At 39.7% G+C, this 22,003-nt stretch overlaps 1 protein-coding gene across 1 annotated transcript in view; it reads right to left on the bottom strand.

Annotated features, from left to right (window-relative positions):
* ABCC8 (ATP binding cassette subfamily C member 8) overlaps nucleotides 1-9,416 on the bottom strand; it is a 75,376-nt gene extending 65,960 nt beyond the window's left edge. Inside the window, exons 1-3 of the mRNA XM_061380475.1 lie at nucleotides 9,150-9,416; nucleotides 7,784-7,925; nucleotides 4,969-5,090 (exon numbers count right to left, since the gene is read on the bottom strand). Of these exons, the coding sequence (XP_061236459.1) occupies nucleotides 4,969-5,090; nucleotides 7,784-7,925; nucleotides 9,150-9,345 (460 nt within the window). The 5' untranslated portion in view covers nucleotides 9,346-9,416. The remainder of the gene's footprint in view (nucleotides 1-4,968; nucleotides 5,091-7,783; nucleotides 7,926-9,149) is intronic.
* Between the last annotated feature and the right edge of the window lie 12,587 nt (nucleotides 9,417-22,003).

The raw sequence follows: 22,003 nt of genomic DNA, 5'->3' as shown, positions 1-22,003 counted from the left end.
ATACTCCATGCCATTCACCACACCCCAAGCCAGTTCCTATTCCACATTCTTAAGGGAATACCTTCTAGGGTTATATTCATTTACACGACTCCTTCATTGCTGCTGTATCTGCCATGGTGTAACAGCTGGAAGGTGCTCTAACTGTCAAGAAAAATAGGGATATGCTTTCTGAGTGTCTTGCTGCAACACCAGAGAAAGTCTCCAACCAGGACATTAGTAACTGTAAGTCAAATAAATTACAAATATGAATAATCATAAGGAACTTGAACAAATTTCCAAGAATTTGCGGTGTTCCAGTTACCCTGAGGTACCCTAGAGAGCCCTGTGGGGATGTCTTATGGGGCTACCCTTTCCAAGTAAAACTAAATTCAACACAGAGTGTCTATGGGATTTGGGGCTGCCAATCCTGCTTCTAGGGAAATCAGTTTCAAAACTCTCATTTAAATGCGGACAGTAAATGGAACAGTACAGTACTACTAAGTATTAGGACATTTGCCAAGAGATCTATCTTCCTCTAAAATTAATAGGCCAGTTTGTAAAGAAAGCGCTAAGAGATCAGGTACTTCAGCACTGTGTTTTAGTGGCTGAAGCAGCTTCAGAGAGGATTTAAGACACATACTTACTGAATCCCTCTTATAAACCTATAGCCTTCTTATGTGAGGCTTCCTACCATCTTCCCAGTTTATATTGCATCAAATCTGATCTCCTCATCCTGCTTAAGGTTGTTTCCTACCTTTGAAGCACCATTCCTTACTATTTGTGGTATGTCTGACTATAAAACCTCAATTCATCCAAGAATACATTCCATACTGTTTTACTCCTATCCATCTTTATCTGTTAATCCTTGTGTTTTGTCTCACTTCTTACAACAGGCTGAGAATGCATCCTTCTCAGAGTAAAGAGGATTTACACAAATATTTCATATTGAAATCCTGCACCAGCACAGGACACCTAAAAAACCCAACCAACCCAACTAGTAACTACATATTGCTCTTGGAATTAGAAATAAGAACTAGCAGAGCCATTCTTCTATTTAGCATTCAAATGAGGATCTCTATCACCTTTTAAATTATTATTATTTTATAAGAACATTAATTTATCTTTACCTAAGAAGTATTAGAAAGTGCCAAACACAACATTCTCAGGTGATAACTGACCTCCCACTATCATAACTCCTGGAAGCATTCGAACTTATTTGGTGTCTCACTTTTGAACACAAGTGTATATAAATCTCATCTGACAGATGTTCACAGGCCACTCAAGATGAGGTTCCCTGGAAGATAGACTTACGGCTTTTTCTTTCAAACTGTTTTTTCATCATCTGGCTTGTGAGTGCATAGTGGCTGAAGGTTTCTAGATCACCAAGAACTGCCTACTGATCAGGCCAGTAGGCATGTGTTCAGGTACTTGCTTGCTTTACATGCATTTGAGATGCCTGAAGGATCTCACTTTTTCTTGAGTTGTGTACACTACCTCAATCCACAACACCAGAGTGCAGATTCTTGCCTGGGGCCAGACCACTGAAAGTAAAGCAGCGGAGACTTCAAACTGTTCTACAGCCTTATTGGATTAAGCTCAACATATGAAAAACCATGCACTTAACTAGATGGGATTCAGTAATTAACGTGTGCCTGACTGGAGAGAAATTTTGTGTACTAAGCAATAAGCATTATATTTATAGGATAACAGGAGGTCCCATTTTAAACAATAAACCAATTCCAAGGAAATTAACTACAATGTCAAGGTACAAGCAACTTAAATTAGAAAACTAGTTTACTGTCAAGAATGGTAAAGCAGTCATATAATTACAATTTGCTAAAAAGACAATTTTTAAATTAAAATTCATGTGTTCCCATACTAATAACCTTTTCAGATTAAAAACTTTAAGTCCTATCATTATTTCATAATTTTTTCCTACTGTTTAATTTCTGAGGTTTATTTATCTATAAACCAAATTAACTTAAAAAGTAATGAAATTGGATGCTATAATTCAATTACATATTTTGACCATTAAGAGGCTAGCAGATTTTACAATTCAGTATGAAAACTGTTCTAAAGTATGTCCTGCTATTCTACTGTTATGCACAGTGTCCAGAATGGATGCAAGGAGCACCAAAATTAGCATAATTATGAGAGTCCTCTGGTAAATGGCACTACACTGCAAAAGCCATGTTTGCTGAAATATAATTAAAGGACAAAACCAATAAAAACAGATTCGGGGCAGATCAAAATGTTCCATCAGTCTAGACACTCAACTGGGACCCTGGACTCTATCATAAGTTCAGAGAATAAATACTCCAAACCTTGTCAACTTTTTTTATAAGCGATATTAAGAATGACTAGTTCAAAATAGCTAACAGCCTGGGCATAAAGCTGAAAGGCAGGATCAGGACAGGAACTTTGCACCCTTGTCTTGCATACCCCAAGGGAATGTGCTAATCCCCAGGTCTGTTACGGAATCTGCCTTTAGCCTGTTTATGAAGGACCACAAATGGATTTGGCTTCTTTAAGGTACAGAGTAAAAGAGATTTTTAAAAAAAGAAACCATCTCAAAAGTTTCACAGTTACACAGGATTTATCCTGCTCAGAATTAGTGAACAGACCTTTAAGGAATTCCTGCAGTGCATCAGTGAGTTTCCTCACTGAATTTAGTAACTTTTTGGCTAAGGATCTGTCAGCCTTCACTTTATACAGTTATCAACTGTTTGAATGGGTAGCATTGATCCTGCAGCTGAGGCAGATGGTGTGCTGCAGTTAGGTGGAACTACACTGATGATCAGAAACAGAAGATGCTACATTAGGTCATGTTACACACACACAGAGTATGTTACATCTCTTCTACAACATTTTACTAATGAAGAACTTTCTTACAGTTTCCATTGCCATAGGCTCAGCAAGAAGTTTATCACTACCTTAAGCTTTTCTTCATGGCTCCCATTCACCTCATTTGTGTTGTGCTCTAAAAGAAAGCTGCTACATGGCCACACTGCACTGTAGTGGGTTGATAATTGAGTATAGGTATAATGTATCTATCTCATACTGGGCTAATTTGCATAAAGTTATCGCCCATTCCAAGATGTCAATACAGAGTAGCTACAATTAACACTGAAAGATGACTCTGAGTCTGGTCCTCATTGTTAGATAACTTTGTACTGTCAAGAATAAAGCATAGAGGTTTCCAGAAATGTCTGTCTCAGGCTGTCTCACAAAGGACAAAGAAAAGAAAAATAAAGCAAAAATTTAAACACAAATCAAAGACCACCAGCTTGTGGTTAAAATTGGGTTAAAATTAAAATCAGACCAATTAAGTGGGAAAGACTGCAGTAGTGTGATTTTTTTTTTGGGGGTTTTTTTTTTTGGTTTTTTTTTTTTTTTTGCCTAAGAGGTAGCTATTAAGATCAGATTTTTTAAAAGGCTCTATTCTTTGGAACTTCTTGCAAAATGAAAATTCATAATTACTAACTTCAGTATCAGTAACACTTATTTAAGTGTTGGTTTTAATTGGTATGACTGTTTGCCATTCAAATATTGTCCAGAGCTTACCACAACAACACTCTAAATACTGAACAAAATTATCATAAAAGAGAAATCTTTACAGAGAAGGAATTATGCAAAAATGGGTAATCAACTACCAGCAGTAAATTGGTACTGCATTTCTCAATGACTTCACAGCAGAAATGTGGTAATGACACTAAATTATTAAACACTGCATTACTGCATTACACACCTGAAATAAAAACTCAAACAATAACAACAGCAAAACAAAACAAAAAAAACCCAAACAACAACAACAAAAAAGGTGATGGTAAGAGGCTAGCAATGATTTCTTGACATATAACATCTAGTCCTGTGAGAAGGCATTAAATAGACTCTTTTGACTTATTAAAATAAGAAATTAAACAAGCCCACCTGATTATAAAACAGCACCTACTTAGAAGAAGGGTACAAGAAGAAAAGCAGTCCCAAACAAGAAGACATAAAGGTTGCCAAGCCTGGATAGAAATCTGAATTTTTTGAAGAGGAATTACTTAACTTTTATTTTTTTTTTCCTAACAGGAGTTTTAGGCTCCTTCTGCAGAAGAAGACACTTGATTACCACAACACGCAGTTCAAAATTAATCTTTGATATTTAAAAACTTTCTCAAATCCAGCTGTTATTTTTTACCACCTGACAAAAGCTAAAACAGAACTTTGATACACAGAGATACGACGATATAAGACAAACCTTAGCAGGATCCATTATACAGAAAAGCTGCTCAAAAAAAATTTGATGAGCCATGACCACCAAAGAAATAACAGCTAATGGGAGGACTAAACATGTACACATCCACAGTTTGCAGTCTACTTTAACAGTAGAGAACACATCACTGATGCTTATCAGTACTTACGGATTTTCTATATCCAGCTACAGTTAATTTCCAATTTTGCAGAAAATATATAGCATACTTGATAGTTCTTATACATGGCATTTTCCATTCAAAAGGTCTTGAGCAGTTTGCAAAGGGAGTTTTAGGAGCAGGAAGCAAGAACAAGCAAGCAAAGTAATATATTCAGGGTCATACTGAAAGTTAGTGATGTCGCTGACTGCCTACATATTTCAACAGACACACAAAGGTGGGTTTAATCTTATATCATGCTTAAACACAACATGCTGACAAGCAGGGAGACTGGGGTAGTTTTTAGAGGTAACAATTTGGTCTTCTACTATTCCCCAAAAATCCATCTTTTCCTAGAGAAGACTGTGACCCACTGGATCCCCCTAAGAATACCATACAGAGTACTATTAGAAGCTAAAAGCATTGAGAACAGTGGAGTGCTGCAGGAATGCTCAGAACTGAGTCTTGTAGTGACAGACAGCAGATCAGACCATAGGTGTAGATTTATCCATACAAGCTAGCACTGAGACTGCAATGACCTGTCACAGCATGAACAGTCACACTTTCAAGTCTTGCAAGTTGTGAGACATACCAATTAACAACTTGGGGAAATTGGATGTTTCGATATTATGGTAATAGACAACTGATGTGATGGCCGCCAAGAACGCCATCCCAGCCGGCATGTACAGGTGCAAATGGCGTGATTCTGAAACCCTGAAAAAGATAAATGGGAACATCTATTAAACCTAAACCCTCCATGACAGCACAGGCCCCTCTCCAGGCTACACAAAGGTATCAGAAGCGTTTCCCTTTTAATTTATGAACTGTATCATCCACCTAGCCCTGATTAAGGATTTTCTAGAATGAGTTATGGATGGAAAGTTCTCTAATTTTCAATTGGATTTATGCTCCTAAATCACACACATGGATTTTAAATTCCTACCCTGTGCTGAAAATGAAATGTGTGTACTCATTTCATACCAAAATCAGTTGGAACATTGTTTAAATTAGGATACATAGAACAGTTCCAAAATGAGAAAAGATAATTTAAGCTAAACTAGTTTGGGAGCTGTCCATCAAGATATGTAGATCAACCATACCAGACAGTGCAGTTTAAGAATTTCTAAAGAAATATTTTATGGAAATGTTTCATTTTCTTTTCCAGTTTGGGAGAAGGAACAGCACCACAGCATGGGAATTGCTTACAGTGAGTTCTCTCTTCAGTGACTATGACCCAACAAACAAAACCTACAACAGAATCATATACCCTTTACATTTTGTCCTATAAACAAAACTCTCCTGATACTTTGCTTCAAGTAGCAGCAAAGGGGGTTCTGGCAAGTACAGCTTTTTGGGAATATGGAAATAGCTGTACAACATTTCTGGTTTGTGCAGAGGTGGGTAGAATCATGTTTTCCCCCCCTTTCCTCCTACATATCATCTTTTCCTCCTCCCGCCTCTTTTCTTTCTTTTGCAAAAACAATGTAGTGTCCTGTGCTGTCCAGAGGTACAATTTCTCCTCTGTGACAGGCAAATCCAAGAGGAGAAACAGTGAGAGGAAATCTTCAGGACACAGACGCTCAGGGAAATTCATACCTTATCCTCTAAACCTCACAGAAAAATTATCAGCATCTCTGGATTTGTTCTTGCTGCAGCAAAAGACACCTGTATGTAGTCTGGAGAAAGGGCTGTGCTGTCAGGAAGCTGGAGATCATCATGGGAATGTCATGTGTCTGAGCACAGAACACCCCACACGTCTAACATGTATGTAGGAGCTCAGGAGGACCACTTTCTGTGGCTCCTCTGTAGGACAGGAAAGCCCTCCCTCACATGGAAAATGAGATTAACTCTGCAGAACTGGCTGAAGTCATGCAACAACCTGGATCATAAAAACCTTGAGTCCTTGTAGAGAGTGAGTTGCATGTGTGTACAGCAAAAATGAGTAAAGATTTTCCAGTCTCTGAATTACTAATAATGCCAAGGTTATTTTGTACATCAGGGCTGAATCCTCTGCAAGAGAAAACAATCAGCAGAAGCAGATTTTGTCAGCCTAAGCATCAGAAGGTAACACTGCAGGAATGGGAGGTCTTTTAAAAAAAAAAAAATAAATACTTATTTTACAGACAGAAGTTGCTGGAATTCCCCTATTTAACCTTATCTACAATAGGTTGCATCTATTGCTTCTATTGCTGAGGTGCCGAAGACTTTAGCACCCAATTGCTGTCAAAAGGACTTACCAACATGATGCATTTTGGTCTTAAAAACTGACAAGTCTCAAAGTCTGCTTTTATTCACTGGAGCACTCTCTAGCCTCCTGAGTGCTTGGGAGGCACGACTGTGGATTGGCACTCTCCCAGTACAGCTAGGAGCTTTGATTCTCATCAGGTGACACTTATTACTAAACAGCAACATTCTGAGTCAAGTTGAAAAGCAAATAAACATAAGAATTGCTGGAGAGCAAAATCAAACAGAAAACTCCAAGCAGAAGATTTTGCTCTGAGCATCCCACACCCTGATAGCTCTGAATAAGCATGAGAAAAAATCCTTTTTAAAGTAACTGGCACTGAGAAACATCCTATTTATATATGTTTAAGAGAAGTTATAATAATAATGATATCAGCTTCTAGAGCAGAATACTGCAGTGCCTTTCACACTGCTTGGTAGAGAGTTGTTATAGAGATGGGTAAATAGAGATTATGTTCTATTTAATGAGGAGCTTCAAACCTTTAACCTTCATGATAGTTATGAAAATTAAACCTTTCTTTAGAGAAGATAATAGTCATTGTTATGCAACATCAGATTTTTTTCATAATAAATCACTCTCCTGTATCACTTGTTTCACTTAAATTTTCCCCACAGATTAAAGACATCTGAAGTTGAATAACTTGATGGATCATGCTCAGATAATGCAAGCTGCTCTGCTTAAGGTAACAGATCAGATGTACTGCACAAGCATCAGGAGAAACTCTGTGGGGTGTGATAAGGCCCAGCAGATTCACTCCATTTATCAAGAACAGAACTCAGTTTGTAGTAGAATGGTATGACTTACTGTGCACATGGGAGTTCTGCCTGAGTAAGGAGTGTGGGACTAGGTCCTTGGACACGGAACATCCCACAAAAATGTCACCATCTGCTTGAATTGTTAGGGTTTATTTATGATTACTCTTGGAAAGATAGTGTCATTAATCTGAACTAAGAATTATTAAGGTCAGTTGCGTGTATGTACATAACTTGGCACAGCATATAGAATTCCTGGTACAAGGTCAGTAGGTTAAGCACCAAGAATACAGATTACACATTTATAACCAGAAGGAATACAGCCTAGATGAGAAATTAGACAAGGAAAAAATACCTACCCTGAAACCTTTAAAACACTCAGTACTATGAGAAGATAGATGTACACTTACCCATCAGACACTATGCCCTCTGCAATTTCACACACCAGCACAAACAATAGGATAAAAGTCAGTATCCAGCGTAAATTGTGGCCAGGAAAATGAAGCCATGTGCTATGATGTATATGTACTTTGGAACTCTGACTTCCCCATCCTAAGCAGGAAAAGAAAATTTTAAAGAGTTTTCTTAACAGCAAGAGTGCCATACAAAGCTCCTGCGCACAGAAACAGCAGATATGTAACAACTAGTGTACTAAAGTTGACGCAACAGTATGGTTAAACATGCATATATTTGAATATTTTCAGAACTGTGTTGTCATTGCTTCACTGCACGCAGAATAAAATCAGCAATGCAGACAGAACATAGCCTTAAATTCCTATACTTTCAGCAGCTGTACATCTTTCAAGTACATTAATAGTTTAAATGAACAACAAATGAACATTTTGACAAACGCACAAGCTCTAATCCAGCCATTTTTTTTTTCTTCAACGCATTTAAGTAAATAATTTACACTTTATCTTACAATAAAAGTAGCTTATTCTCTTGATTTAGATAAAAGTTACACTGAGAAGAGCCAGACAAGCACCGCAGTTCTTCAGCTGACCCCATGTTCATACTTGTGCACCGGACCTTTTACGATGGACAGAAGCGTTAAAACCGCGCGGCTCATGCCACGGCCACCTACGGAACAGGCCAGCCCGACAAGGGCTCTCAGAACAGGGGCAGCCGCATGTCTTAAACCACCGGGCCACCTACTGGTAAACGCAGTCTTATGTTATCAAATACTACCCGCTGCAGATAGGGCTAGAGTTAAGCCGCCGGGCAGCCCTCCCAGTCGTTATCAGTAATGAGGAGGGCTGCCCTTCGGCCGTAAGACTTAAGTTATTGCACGGGGTATCGTTTGGTAACGTAAGACTTACTGCCAGGTTTTCTGGTTTTTAGCAGCACCCTTCCTTCTGCTTCCCGCTCTGCGAGTGCAAACCTGCAACCCAGCTATGCAGTCTCCCCCAGCAGCCCATCCCTCCCTCCTCGGTGTCACCTCGGAGAGCCCCAGGCACAGCCGCCAGGAGCGAGGGCAGCGCGGCCGGCATCCTCGGGGAGGCGGGACCGCCCGGAGCTCGCACCGCGGCCGAGCGCCCTTCGCTGCCTCCAGCCTCCCGTCAGCACCGCTGCACCGGGGGCAAGGCCAGGCCGGGGGCACACACAGCGGGGCAAGGCCCGGCGAGCGGGTTATACCGCACACCGCAAAGCGGCGGAGGGAAACGCACGGCAAGACAAAGAGGCGGACGGAGGACACGACAAGGCAAGAGCGGGAGGGAACGGGGTCAGCAAGCAAGGCACAACCGGGCAGGGCAAGGGAACCCCTCAGGCACTGACCGATGAAGAGGATGGGGAAGGTGATGAAGAGCAGGAAGACATGCGGCACGACATTGAGCGCGTCCACGAAGCAGCCGTTGTTGAGCACGCCGTGGTCCACGTTGTAGGCGGTGGAGTTGCCCTCGTCGCCGCAGAAAGCCAGCGCCATGGCGGGACCCTGCGCGCAGCCCAGCACCGCCTCCCCCTCCGAGCACATCCAGGCGCGCCCGCTGCGAGCCGCGCGGTGCTGCCTCTGCCCGCACCTGAGGCGACCGGCGGCCGCCAACCGGCCCCCTGCTGCCCCAGCGACCCGCCCGCCCCCACGGCCCCGCCCTATTGGCCCGCCCGCCCCAGCCCCGGGCCGGCCGCGGACGGTGCCACCGCGACTGCTCGCTGCTCTGCCGGAGCCCCGCGGCGGGCCGTGGGTGTCCCGAAGAGATGGAGCGCGGTACTGCGGGAAGGCGCGTCCCTGGCCGGAGGCGGCTGGAAAGGCGTGCGACAGCCCTCGGGTACCTTACAGCTACACGAAACGTGGTCCCGTAGTTAAAGGGTGGCTGTAAAGAAGGCGAAGACTCCCTTTTCACAAGGAGTCACATAGAAAAGGTGAGGGGTGATGGGTACAAGTTACTCCTGGGGAGATCCTGATTGGGCAGAAGATGAAAGTTTTTCTCCATGAGAACAGTAAGGCATTGAAATAATCTCCTCAGAGAAGTGGTAGACTCTGGATGCTTTTCAAATTCGGGGTGCTGGACCATCTGGTCCAGGTCATGCGTTGCCTAGAAAGCTTGTACCAGCTGATCCCTGAGGTCCCTTCCAACCTGATGTTCTATGGTTTGCTGTTCCAGGTTTCTTGGGTTTTGGTAATTCAGCATTTTGTGCATTGTTAGTAAGATAGAATATATATATAAATATATATATAAAGGGCCCTAAATGAGTGATGACAGACAAACTGTAGCCTACAGGAAGTATATTTTCTTAATCTTGTCAGCTTTGCTCTTTTTTCTCCACTATGATGGAGATGCTATTAGATGAAATTGGGTAAACAGCGGTACCCTGTCTTCAGCATCATGTCCTAAACAGCCACTACATTCTTGCTTTACCTTCTTTTGCCCCTAAAATGAGTTCAAGCCTAACATTGTCTCCCCCCCCCCCCATCCCCCTCAGTTGCAGTCTGTGGGAAGTTAGGCTCAGCTGAGCCAAAGCCAGACAAAAACTCTGAGAAAATATCTCCATGCTGGGGGATAATACTGGAACATAAAACATGATGTGCATCAAAAGTCTGCACCTGGCTTACACTTCCAAGACAAGTTTGAATCAAATTCTGGGATTCAAATACCTCTGGTGTAGTCACAAAATACACAGCGTGAAGATTCCTAAGCAAATCTTTCACCTCAGAGTTCCTTTCATTCCCAGTTATGCTTACCTGTTGCTTAGCTGAGAATTTAATACAACTTGTCGCATCCTACGAAACAGATAATGCCCACAGACCCAGGTTTAACTCTTCAACACACAAAAGCTACAAGTTGGCTAAATGCCTCTATGGGAAATGGCCCCATAAAATAAAAATTTCCTTGTTTTCCCTTTAATGATCAAGCTATGGATGCTCAACATAACGGATAGTATTCCATTTCTAGGACTAATAGCTGCACTAATAGACCTGAAAATTACTTTTGTTGTGCAGCTTTTATTGATCTTGCTGTCAGGAGAAAAGAAAAATTAATTCTCTGCGTGCAACATTGTATTTCCTACAGAGGGTATTTTGGGGCTACAGCAGTATGGTTAAGAATAAAAGTTAAGACAAACCCCAAGCCAAATCCTGTGTATATGTATTTTCAAATGTTAAAGTTACACCCACACTGGACAGACTATAATTATTTTAAGTTTTGGACAGAACCCAGCATTCATCCGAGCTTCTGGTTAAGCTCATCTCTTATCCTAATAGTTATTTAATAAACAGTATGTGCAGTTTACATGCAGATAATTTTAAAATAATCTATATTTCAGTATTTCCTGAGGCCCCAAGGAAAACAAGGGCTCTGTGTTACAGATGAGCAAACAGCAGTGAAAAGCTCTTGGCAGTTGACACACTAGAGACTGAAATCCTAAGGTAAGGTTTGGGGGAAGAATTACCACCTTCACTGTGGCTGGAGAACTAATCACAGAAATTGAAGTTTGCCAAAATCTCCAAAGGAATTCGGGAACTAAGCTCACAATCCCAACTTCTGCATGGTCTCTCTCTGAACCATGAGACCATCTTCCTTTACGACAGGGTGTCACTCATGATACTTTAAAAAACATTTCTCAAACAACAAAATATCAGGAGTCTCCAGAGTTTGGAATTTGAAATTTATCTTTTCAGTGGTTTTCAAAGGCAGCCAAGATCACGTGGTTAGCACAATGGCTAAAAATTAATGGTCTCAGTCCAGGCCTTACAACAGAAGTGCATCCATCACAGAGCTAAAGTTGAGTCAGAAACATGTTGGCAACCTGAACAGAAAGGTGATGGGTTAAGTGGAGGAAGAGTCTTGGATTACAGTTAACTACCTAATGAAATACTGAAAAAAAAACACATTGACAGAAATTGGAACATTTGGTAAACTGAGATTGGTAAACTATTATTAATAAATTATTATTTTTAAATTATTATTATAGGGATAAACACAGACATGCGCACACACAAACTCTTTAAAGAGCTCACACTTCTGATAACGATGCCACAATTTTGTCAATGATGTAACAATGAAAATAAGAGTGATGGATGTGGACTATACTGGGTTTGCTCACTAAAGCATCAAATGACAATTTCTTTTTCCACTCAAGTGGTGAAAGAGCTATTCTGTGGCTTCACGAAATAGTTCTGAGAGTCTGATGCTCTTCTGAAAAGTTTAGATGTAATTGCCTGTGGGACTGAACCTACTCATCAACTATCTTGGCTAGTTCTGTGTCCATCAGGCTTCGAAGCAGGTCACAGAGGCATAGTTTTTTTCTCAAAGCTGCATTTTCGTGAAGCTTTTTGAGGACAGAATTGCTTCTCAAAGTACAGAAAAGACAAAGAACAATATGAAACTGACAGGTAGACAGCTATGTTTATCTGCATATTGCAAATGCAACCTATTTTTATTTTTTTTTTCCCCACAAAAGTCCCGTTAGATGTTAGGACCTTTTCCTTATCTTTTCTGACTATTTCCATATCACAGGAAGTCAGTTTTCTACTTCATTATTTCAGCATATATATTAGAAATGAGAAATCATGTTAGATCTGTTAGATCCTCGCAGCCACCAGCACTTTCAGTAGGTGATTGGAAATATTTTGGAAGCACCTTATTTTAAATTGAGTTCCTGACAGACAAGGGTAACATTTTTACTCAAGGGAAAATCACTTTTTATGCTTACCTTGAAATTTGAGTTTGTCTACAGGATGCAAACAGGTTTTGGTGTTTGCAGTACTGACACTTCAGAATTTTAAACCTTATAGCTGCTTTTAACAGATAAGAATATAAATTTATGTGGAAGTTTTCATTCCTCTTTTCTAACTTTTTCATTTGCTTCTCCCTTCTCTTATTCAGGTCCTTTGCATTGGCCTCTCTTTCTCACCAGTGCTATACAGGGGAATGTTTTGCTACTCTGGATCACTCTGCAGGTTTTTGCTTTTGCATCTAGAAAGACAGATACAAAATAAACACAGACTTCTGCTAGTTCTTAACAGCCACATCCCATATTCAAAATTAGTTAGGCATATAAATTTAGACATCAAGCAGGAAAATTTCATTTTCCTTTGTATTTTAAAGTCAAAGGGACCAAGTATCAAGAGGACATCTGAATCAGGAAAAAAGGCAAACAGAAACTTAGTAAAGCAAAGCTTTATAGTAATTTAGAATTTGCTAAACAAGATGTACTGATCTTTGACTTTTGTTTCCTATTAAATTCTGCTCTTCGAGGTAGAGGAAAAGCAAGTTACATGAATGGGAGGAAATTACCAATTGCTTTCAAAAGCACACTGGGCAAGGTAGAGAGGAAAAAAGAATGGAGGAAATCACCAGAGAAAACTGTTATTTTATTCCTTTGGAACAAAGAACTTCATTCCTTCAGTTCATAGAAGATATCATTTGACAAAGCATGTTAAATTTATTTGTAAAAATTGTCTAAGGTACTCCTACTAAAAATACCGCAATAAGCCTAATACTGCAGAAGTTCACAGAAATCACCAGTTTTTCTCTAAATAAATCTTATAAATATTTAATTGCTGTCCCTCATTAAAAATGAAGAAAGAACTTATGAGTAAGCAGATCTATCTTCTGGTAGAACCAAAATACAAGCTCTTTGTTGGACAATCATCTTTAGGCAAATACTCAGAGAAGTGTTTTAGAATAGAACAGCTTATTTAAAAGCACGTGCTCCAGAGTTTCATTGAAACTAATGAATGGAAACTCTTCTGCATCCACTTGTTACATCACAAAAAATAGTGGTAGACATATGACTGATTCAAACGAACAAATACTCATGCATTTGGTGAAACTATTGAAAGGCTGCAGGCCATTTGCCTTACTAACCTGACCTAAGGATATACCTGACGCTGCACTGCCATCCTGCCTCACCGGGATTCTCCACAACAGTAAGGACTATATTCTCCAGTTACACTGCTTTCCTAGGGCAACAGTACTTTGCGTCTTGCTCTCACTTGACAGAGATCTTACTCTCACAATCAGTTCTCTCTTCTGGGCATGCACTTATTCCAAAAGATACAGCTTTTCAGTAAAATGCCTGCTTTTTTCTTTTACCCGCTCACTTATTTACTCCACCTACAGCTCTGATTCATCCTGTAAGCATTTTGGAAAGTAATTACCCCAGCTTCAGCTAGCTTGAAAATGTTTTAAGCTGAGCTGAGAAATGATGAGACAACCAAAGGAGCAGTATTTTTTGAAAAATCAGGCCTGAACCAACTTTCTATTCACTCCTGACTATTCCTGCGCATAGATGTACTCTTACAAGCTCCACATGATCTCACTGATCACACTGGATACTTTAGTTTATTTTCCAGCATTTAGATGGCTAACATTTTGAGTACTCCCTGTATAGTACTTGTACAAGTGTTGTGTTTTCCTCAGGAGAATAAGTGGAGTGATGTAGACTAACTCATGCCAATAAACAACTCGTGTGCTGGCTCCAGTGTGGTATTCTTCAGCAAATGTTATTTTAATTACTGATTCACTTAACTGCCTTTTGATGCTTGCCTTGTATATAAAAATTATTTTGCCTGCTTATACTACAACATCACATGCATCACTAGCATTAATTTCTAAAAGATAACAGGTCTAAAATTCACTGCCTTTTCCAGGGACTTCCAAACTCCAGAAATTAAGACTGAAAACTAAGATTTGAATTGTTTGTCACAGATCATTAGAAACAAAACGAAGCTACCACCTTTCTTTTTCAAAGCAGAAATTTTTTTTTGTTCAGGCGTAGGAGAGAATTGCACTTAATTTGTTTATTGACCATCTGGGAATTGTTCCAGGCTAGCCTCTATTTATCCAGTGGGTAAAATCAACACTACAATTAGAGATAAACTTAAAGCTATCAGTTCAGGCTTAGATTGGGAATATATTTTTCTTGTGCTGCTATGTGACAAAATTTCACAAAAAAAAACAAAGAAGTGTTGCAGTTGAATGAGGTTTTGCACTACAATTTTTTCTCCTATTTATTTTTAATAGATTGCAATATGGCATTTGTTCTAGCTCTTAAAATAATGACAAAAAAAGACTCCACACTGCAGTCATTAAAAAAACCCAAAATAAATAAAAACATGAGTATGCACAAAAAGCTTGACCCTGTTTAGTCAAGTCTGTTTGTACCCTGTTGTGTTTTATTATATAAACAATTGTCAACGGCCTATCTCAGGAGGCTTTCCTCTTGAGTTCAGCACATATGCGTTCTACACTGGAGATTTTCAGAGGCTCAAGGGAATTAGAACAATCAATACGGATACAAAATATAATGAAAACTAATTTACTGACTTTCTACTTAGTAATTGAATTTCTAGTCAGTGGGAAATTCTTTTTTTTCCCCTATCACTTTTATTTTTTTCCATGACAGTTTTAACCTGAGGTTTGGTACCTTTTATAGTAGTAGTGTCGTTTGTGCATAGTAAAGCTGTGTACCTGCATTCGTAGGTGTGGAAGCTTTGCATGGAAGTTACTGTCATCTATGACATTACCTGTCAGCAGTTAAGTCCTGAATGTCCTCACTTACAGCAGCTGGTCCAGAGCCTTTGCCTTCAAACCAGCCACACATCCTCTACTCCGGGTAGGGATTCTTTATGCTGTCAGTGTTTAGGAGGAATCAAATAGCTTTTATAAAAGGGGAAAAAAATCATAGCTTCACAACTCTCCCCAGTAAAGAAGCTTGGCATTATTATTTGCCCTCTATAGCAGGAGAAAAATAAACTTCTTTAAAAAAAAAAAACAACAACAAAGTGTCCATAGATCTTGCCCACAAATTTGCTACACGAATAAATAAGACAAACTGAACACCAAACTCTCAAATCAATTTGCTCTACAAAACAAAACAAGCCCAAACCCTTTAAACTGGGCAAAATATTGCAGCACTGTTCACTGGGTGAAAAACCAGCTGGATGGTAGAGCCCAAAGCATGGTGGTGAATGGATTTAAATTCGGTTAGTGGCCAGTCACAAGTGACGTTTCCCAGGGCTCACAGCTGGGGCCAGTTCTGTTTAAGGTCCTTATCAATGATCTGGATGAGGGGATAAAATGCACCCTCAGAAAGTTTGCAGACAACACTAAGCTGGGCAGGAGTGTTGAACTGTTTGAGGGTACAAAAGGTCTACAGGGGGATGTCAACAGGCTGGATCTATGGGCTAAGGCCAATTGTATGAGGTTTAACAAGGCTAAACTGCTAACAAAAATACAAAAAAGTTAAAGAGTAAGTGTTGGAAAAGTTGCTTTTATTCCTGATAATGGTTAGAAAGAGAATAATCCCTCTTCCTTCAGCACATGTATTAATTTTTATTTTTTTTTTTTACTGGTGGCTTTGTATTGTACACCTCTTTAAAGAGAAGCTCTATTCTTTTGTTGTAAAAGATTTTCTGGGGAAAAAATATTCTATTTTCTTAAAGTTGAATGTTTTCTTCTCATAACAGCATATGTTCCACTGTTTCACTCAATAGCATTACTTAAGACATCCATCCTGACTCAAGAGCACAACGGTCAATTTGCAGTGTGCTAAAACTGTAAAAGAGCTTCAAAGCTGCACACAGCTGTGACTGACAGATCTAAAATCATGCTGAGGTTATAATGAGAATTAACAACATGAATGAACATTGTGGTCTGGTTTCATGATTTTTAGAATAAATAGCCTATGAGACCAGTTTATAAAGCATTGTGAAGAGAAATACATTATATTGAAGGAATTAGCTTGCAGAGAGTTTGTAGAGTGTCTTTGGTAGGAGACTGATGTCCTAATACAGTCCTAGGTACTCCTCAGCCTTAGTCCATGGCTCTTCAGTGGGCACCTGGGCCACCACACACAGGCACCACCACTGTCTGCCCACTTGATGCTACAGAAGCAGACAGGACAGAGCAATCTATGCAGGGTACAGCTCCCAGACTCTAATCTTCTCTCCTATGCAGACTTATTCCCAATTCTCTCTTTTTCTCACGGTTGTAGGTAGCCTGTCTCAGAATGCTTTCCCCAGGCTATATTTGTCTTCTGTGATAAGAAGGCAATATGAGCTAGTGGAAACTTTCTGCACGTCTGCATTTTAGCAGTTCAAATGTGAAGGGGGATGTCACGCACTGAGGCTCAGCCGTGGAAGTTTTTCACGTACGATCATCTGCTGTCTGTTTTTCATCCACAGTGTAATGACAATGCAGCGGAGACAATAACCACCCCATCCAGCTGGAGAGCACTGACAATTGATGATTTCCTCATGTGTGCCAGGGATAGATCCTCAGCACATGCTCAAAGTAACTGGGCAGAAAAAGTAAGATTGCTTTCTACATATTCCCAATCCTGAAACCAGCTAGGGCTTCTTTAGCAAATGCTGAACTACCTATTCTTTTCACCACATCATAAAAGAACACTGGCCATTTTCACATTTACTTGTATTTTGGGTCATGAAGGATGAAGATACCATAAGTAAGGAATGGATCATGCTAGAACTAGATAAAAAAATCTACTCTTTTCTGCTGCTGGGAACACATCTGACTATACTGGTCATTGTCCCATGATTAGAGACTGCATTGTTGAGAAAGAAAGAAAAACTGAGATCTAATCCTCAGGTGTTATCTGCTTTCTAGGAGATTGCCAACATGCTTCATAAGTCACTTACATTGTCCTAGTATAAAGAAGGCTAAGCTTTTTGTCCCTTTTTGTCATTTATAAATCTAGCTACTATTCTCAGTTTATTTACCATAGCATTTTAAACACATTTCTTCATGTACACATGGGTTTAAATACACCATTAAAAAGTCAATACCAGGTAACATTATTAAGAAAGTATGCAATGCAGGAAGACCTTCAATGACACAACAGAAGAGAGCCTCTGCATCTGTTTGTCTGGTTAGAGGTACAGAAATGTGAATACTGACATAGCTTAAAAAACACAGCTTTCCTGCAGCACTACAATCTAGGACAAATCATTATAAGTAAACCAGGCAACTTAATACAATCAAGTAATTTTTCCCTGTGAACAATCCAACCACAAAATACGCCCACCCACTCTGCTTTAATCTGTCCTGAGTGTTAACACAATTTTTTTGCAATCAAATTCTTTACTTCAAGGAGAAAATCAATGTTACAAACTATGATTTACCCACCTGTTAATGCTGAAATAACAATGGTGAGAAGTTTATATGTTGGAGAACAGATTTGTTTTTATCATCTTGTCTCTATCTGGACTTTGTTTCTTGATCATTTACATGATTTGTAGACCACAGCATGCCCCATACACTGACTTCTTTGTAACACTGCTGATGTATTTAAAAATAGAAAACTTGCCCATACCCAGTTGTATGAGATATGTGAAGGGAAAGCTGCCTCCCCCTTCGCTAAGAAAAAGCATCCTGGAGTCAGGAGCCCATTGGACACACCTCAATAATCTCAGTTCCTTGTACTCTTTTAAACAGGTACAGTTTCTGTATGAATGACTCAATGTCTATTACAAGTGATTGCTCCAAACTTGAATTCTGTCATCTAGCTTGAACTCTCCAGTTTTTGATTCCTGGTATGTACGACACTCCTTTGCACAAAGATAGAGCTGCCCGATTTTCACTAAGGAACAGCATGCATTCTTATTTTTTTTTTTTTTTTGTCCTACCAGGTTGATATTTGACACTCAAAGATCTGCTTCATCACTGTTCTTGGTCAATAATCAAAATGGAAACATGTATCTCTCCTTAACTTTTTTTCCATCTGTCCTTCCTTGCCATTGGAATTGCTGCTTCTCAGAAGTGTTCCTGAGCCACTCTTCTCTGACCATTTCAGGTTTTATGCTGGGAGAGGGAGGAAAGGCAACAAAACCCATTGCTACTTGAAATATTGTAATATACTCCATTTCAAAAGATAAACCTGAGAAGCTATTTCATCCTGTCAAGGAAATGCTTACCATAAAATTTTAATCAAAGCTTAATTTTGCACCCAGTGTTTCTAATGGAATGTTTTCCATCTAGTGTTATTTCCATTCTCTGTTAAGGGAATTAACACTTTAAAGCTTCAGTATGTTGTCAGCATAAACATGGGGGTTTAGGGGAAAGGCAGAGGGAAGAGAACAACAACTCAGAGAAAAGTAATATGGAACTTTTTTTTGGGGGGGGGGGGGCGTGAAGGGGGAGGAGGAGGGTAGGGATGGGGTCATGCCTTTACATGAAGAATAACTGTTAGCAACTTTCCTTCTCACTTTCCTATTGTTTAGAAAGCACCTGTCCTCAAGAAAGCTGTCTGATTTCTACCTTCACTCAGTTTATGTTGGGATGGTCTGCCTCTCCTAAAGTTTCTTTCAAAAGTACCACATAAACTCTGTTATAGCTATTGAAGACTACCACGTCCTACTGATGTTTGGAAGAGAAATGGTGAGAAAAGATGAAAGGAGGACAAGCCAAGAAAATGGGCAGTGGGAGGCATAACCTTTAAAGATTACTTGAGAAAATGAAGAAGAACTGAAATTCAAAATGAAAACTAGAAGTTCAGACTTAATGATAACAAATTTTGATAATTGCTTTTCCTGTGTGTGTCTCCACTTCCTCTTTCATCTTAGATACTTTTAGCGAAGATTGAAAATAGCCCAAGTTACCTTGTTACAAATATAAATAGACCACAGCCCCACCAAAGTGCTGTACTATTATCTGTTTTCTTCAATAACACAGCAAATGCAGATATAGGAATAGAGGAAAAATTCCAGCAGAGGCCCCCAGTATTCCAGTAGAGGCAAACTTTTCACTGCCTTCCTTAGGAGGAAGGAAAGAAAACATCCTTGTCAATATCAAAGAAAATAGCTCGTATGACTTATGAGCTGCCCACCTGGAGCCTCCTCAGATTTCAAGTCTGCAAGAGGGGAGTTTTGGAATCTGCTCCAGAAATTTCTTAAGGTTAGAAATAAAGAAAAAAAAACCCAAGAACAATGGCAAAAGATAAAATGGGCAGAAAACCACTGGAGAACAAACTCAATATTGGAATCAAACACTTATTACCTTATCATAAATTGATAATAGGGATTTCAGACTTGGATCCAAAGGGTCAGCACAGATCACAGGGGGACATTTCTTAGGTAGAAAGATGGCTAAGAATTCCACAGCAGCTACCCTCAGTCTGATCCTGCTTCCAAGTCAACACACAGCCCGAGCATACAGAAAACATGTATCAATTATTGCCTAATCAAGCTCCTTATAACCAGGCAGACATGCTTTGAACATGAAACCATGTTTTTCAGTCCTGTTTTAAGGTAAGAGGGCTTATAACAACTTATTTATAGTCAAAGGTTATATTTCATATTTTTGAAGGGCTGAGGTTACTTGCATGTGTGCCACACACATTAAATAGATTTTAAGAAGTCTTACTGATGTGTTCACATATGTACACCCCCCCTGTATGCATATAAATTTATTAATTCAGCATTTTTTTATAATCAAAATTTCTTTGAAACATGCTTACAAGTTATCAAAGATGCCATGGTCATGTGATAAATAATGGCTAAGTTATGAGTTCTGAATGTAGAAGAATTGCAGTAATAAATCAAAGACTTCCCCATGCTAATATCCACAAGAGTAATAAACAAGTGTCTTTCCTATTTTATAATGCACGCCATGGTTCTAATCTATAAGGTTTCACATTTTTTGCCTGCACAGAGGCACGCACAGGCTCACAGAGCAGATGTGAAAGTCACAAGCCTCTAATTCAATTCATGTTCCAGTTCAGCAACTGTGAGGGTACGCTGAAGACAACGTGGGACTAACACAGCCAAGAAATTCCTGAGAGAATATGAGTGATTGTTAACAGTTCTGAGAAACTCTTCCTCTGGGTTATTATCCCATAGAGACAGACAGGGGGTTTGAGCGGTCTTAACCAAACAAATAGCTCTGAGAAACTCAACATATTCCCTCTGAGATTATAGTGAATGAAAAACAAAAAAACCATCTGATGTTAAAAGCAGTTTGAGGCATTCGTGATACTGTCAGTGAAGTACTTGGACTTGTTCCTTGCACATCAGGTCAGAGTTTCCATACTCCCAAAGGAAACTAAGCATTGGCTGAAAAAAAAAGTCCTCTATACTCTTACTATCATCTTTTCACAGTTGGCGTGACTGAACAGGGGTGAGGCATGGGCACATGTAGCAACTATTGCAGCCACCAGAAAACTACCCAGTAGCAACTCAAAAGGGCACACCTGTTTAAACGATTGACACCTGGGACACTGCTCACACACACCAAAGTAAATGAAAAGGAAGTTCCTTGAAAACTGTATTTTCTTGTAGGGCTCTTCAACTCTTTCAGCTAGCTGGCAAATGAAAGATGTGATCCACTCCCAGCACACTGATAAGCCAGAAATAAAGTAAAAAAACACCTGAATAATGGCTTAAGAATGTTTTAAGGTATCAGAATTGTCAGCCTCCTTTTTTCTAACACTACCTCCTTACACTGCCTTAAGCAACTTTGCCAATAGATTGAACACACAAATTAACACTTCCTCAAGATACATGAAGTAAGAAACAGTAACTACTTCCTCAACTGTCTCTCATGCATTTTAAGCTGTATCCAAGCAAATCAAGTCAACAGGGTAGACAGGGAGAAGAAAGATGGTTTTGCGACTAAGAAGTAAGGCTACAGCTTAACTGTTGGTACTCCCACAGATTTCCCACAGCTCAGTTTTCTATGTTTCTTTTGTCTCTGAAAAAAAACACCAGCAAAAATATTAAGTTTTCTGTGTTATTTTTCTTAGCGTGCTGATACAGAGATTAGCATAATCAAGCACCGATTGTGGGCTGAAGTTCATTACTGGTGCATTACTGTGTCCCTGTATTTGCTGGTACATAGCATCAGAGCATCCCTTAAGAGAACATTTGATAGCATCACTCATCTATCTGCATTGTCATGCTATCCAGATGGTTGCAGTATGTAGGCAACTGGGAACCAGAGCAGCAGAAGTACGTCCTGCTGCAATTTTCCCTCTGGTGCTAATCTTGATGCATTTAGATTAGTCTGTAAATTATGAAGTCTACAGCTCTGGGTAGATGTACCCAAAGACCTTGCAAATGAAATAAACTGGAGCAGCTGCACTCAGGAGCTTGCCAGATATCAAATGACCAGATTTGCCCATAAAAACTCAAAGATTACTGCAGTTCAGCCAAGTGACAATTCCATACTGTGCAT

This window comes from Neopsephotus bourkii, unplaced genomic scaffold (assembly GCF_033783945.1).
Source record: "Neopsephotus bourkii isolate Nb327-2 ecotype Australia unplaced genomic scaffold, CSIRO-AGI_Nbou_v1 NB_1792, whole genome shotgun sequence".
In the NCBI taxonomy this organism is placed as follows: domain Eukaryota; kingdom Metazoa; phylum Chordata; class Aves; order Psittaciformes; family Psittacidae; genus Neopsephotus; species Neopsephotus bourkii.
Note: the sequence above shows the minus strand (reverse complement) of the source record. Positions and strands in the feature narration are given on the sequence as shown.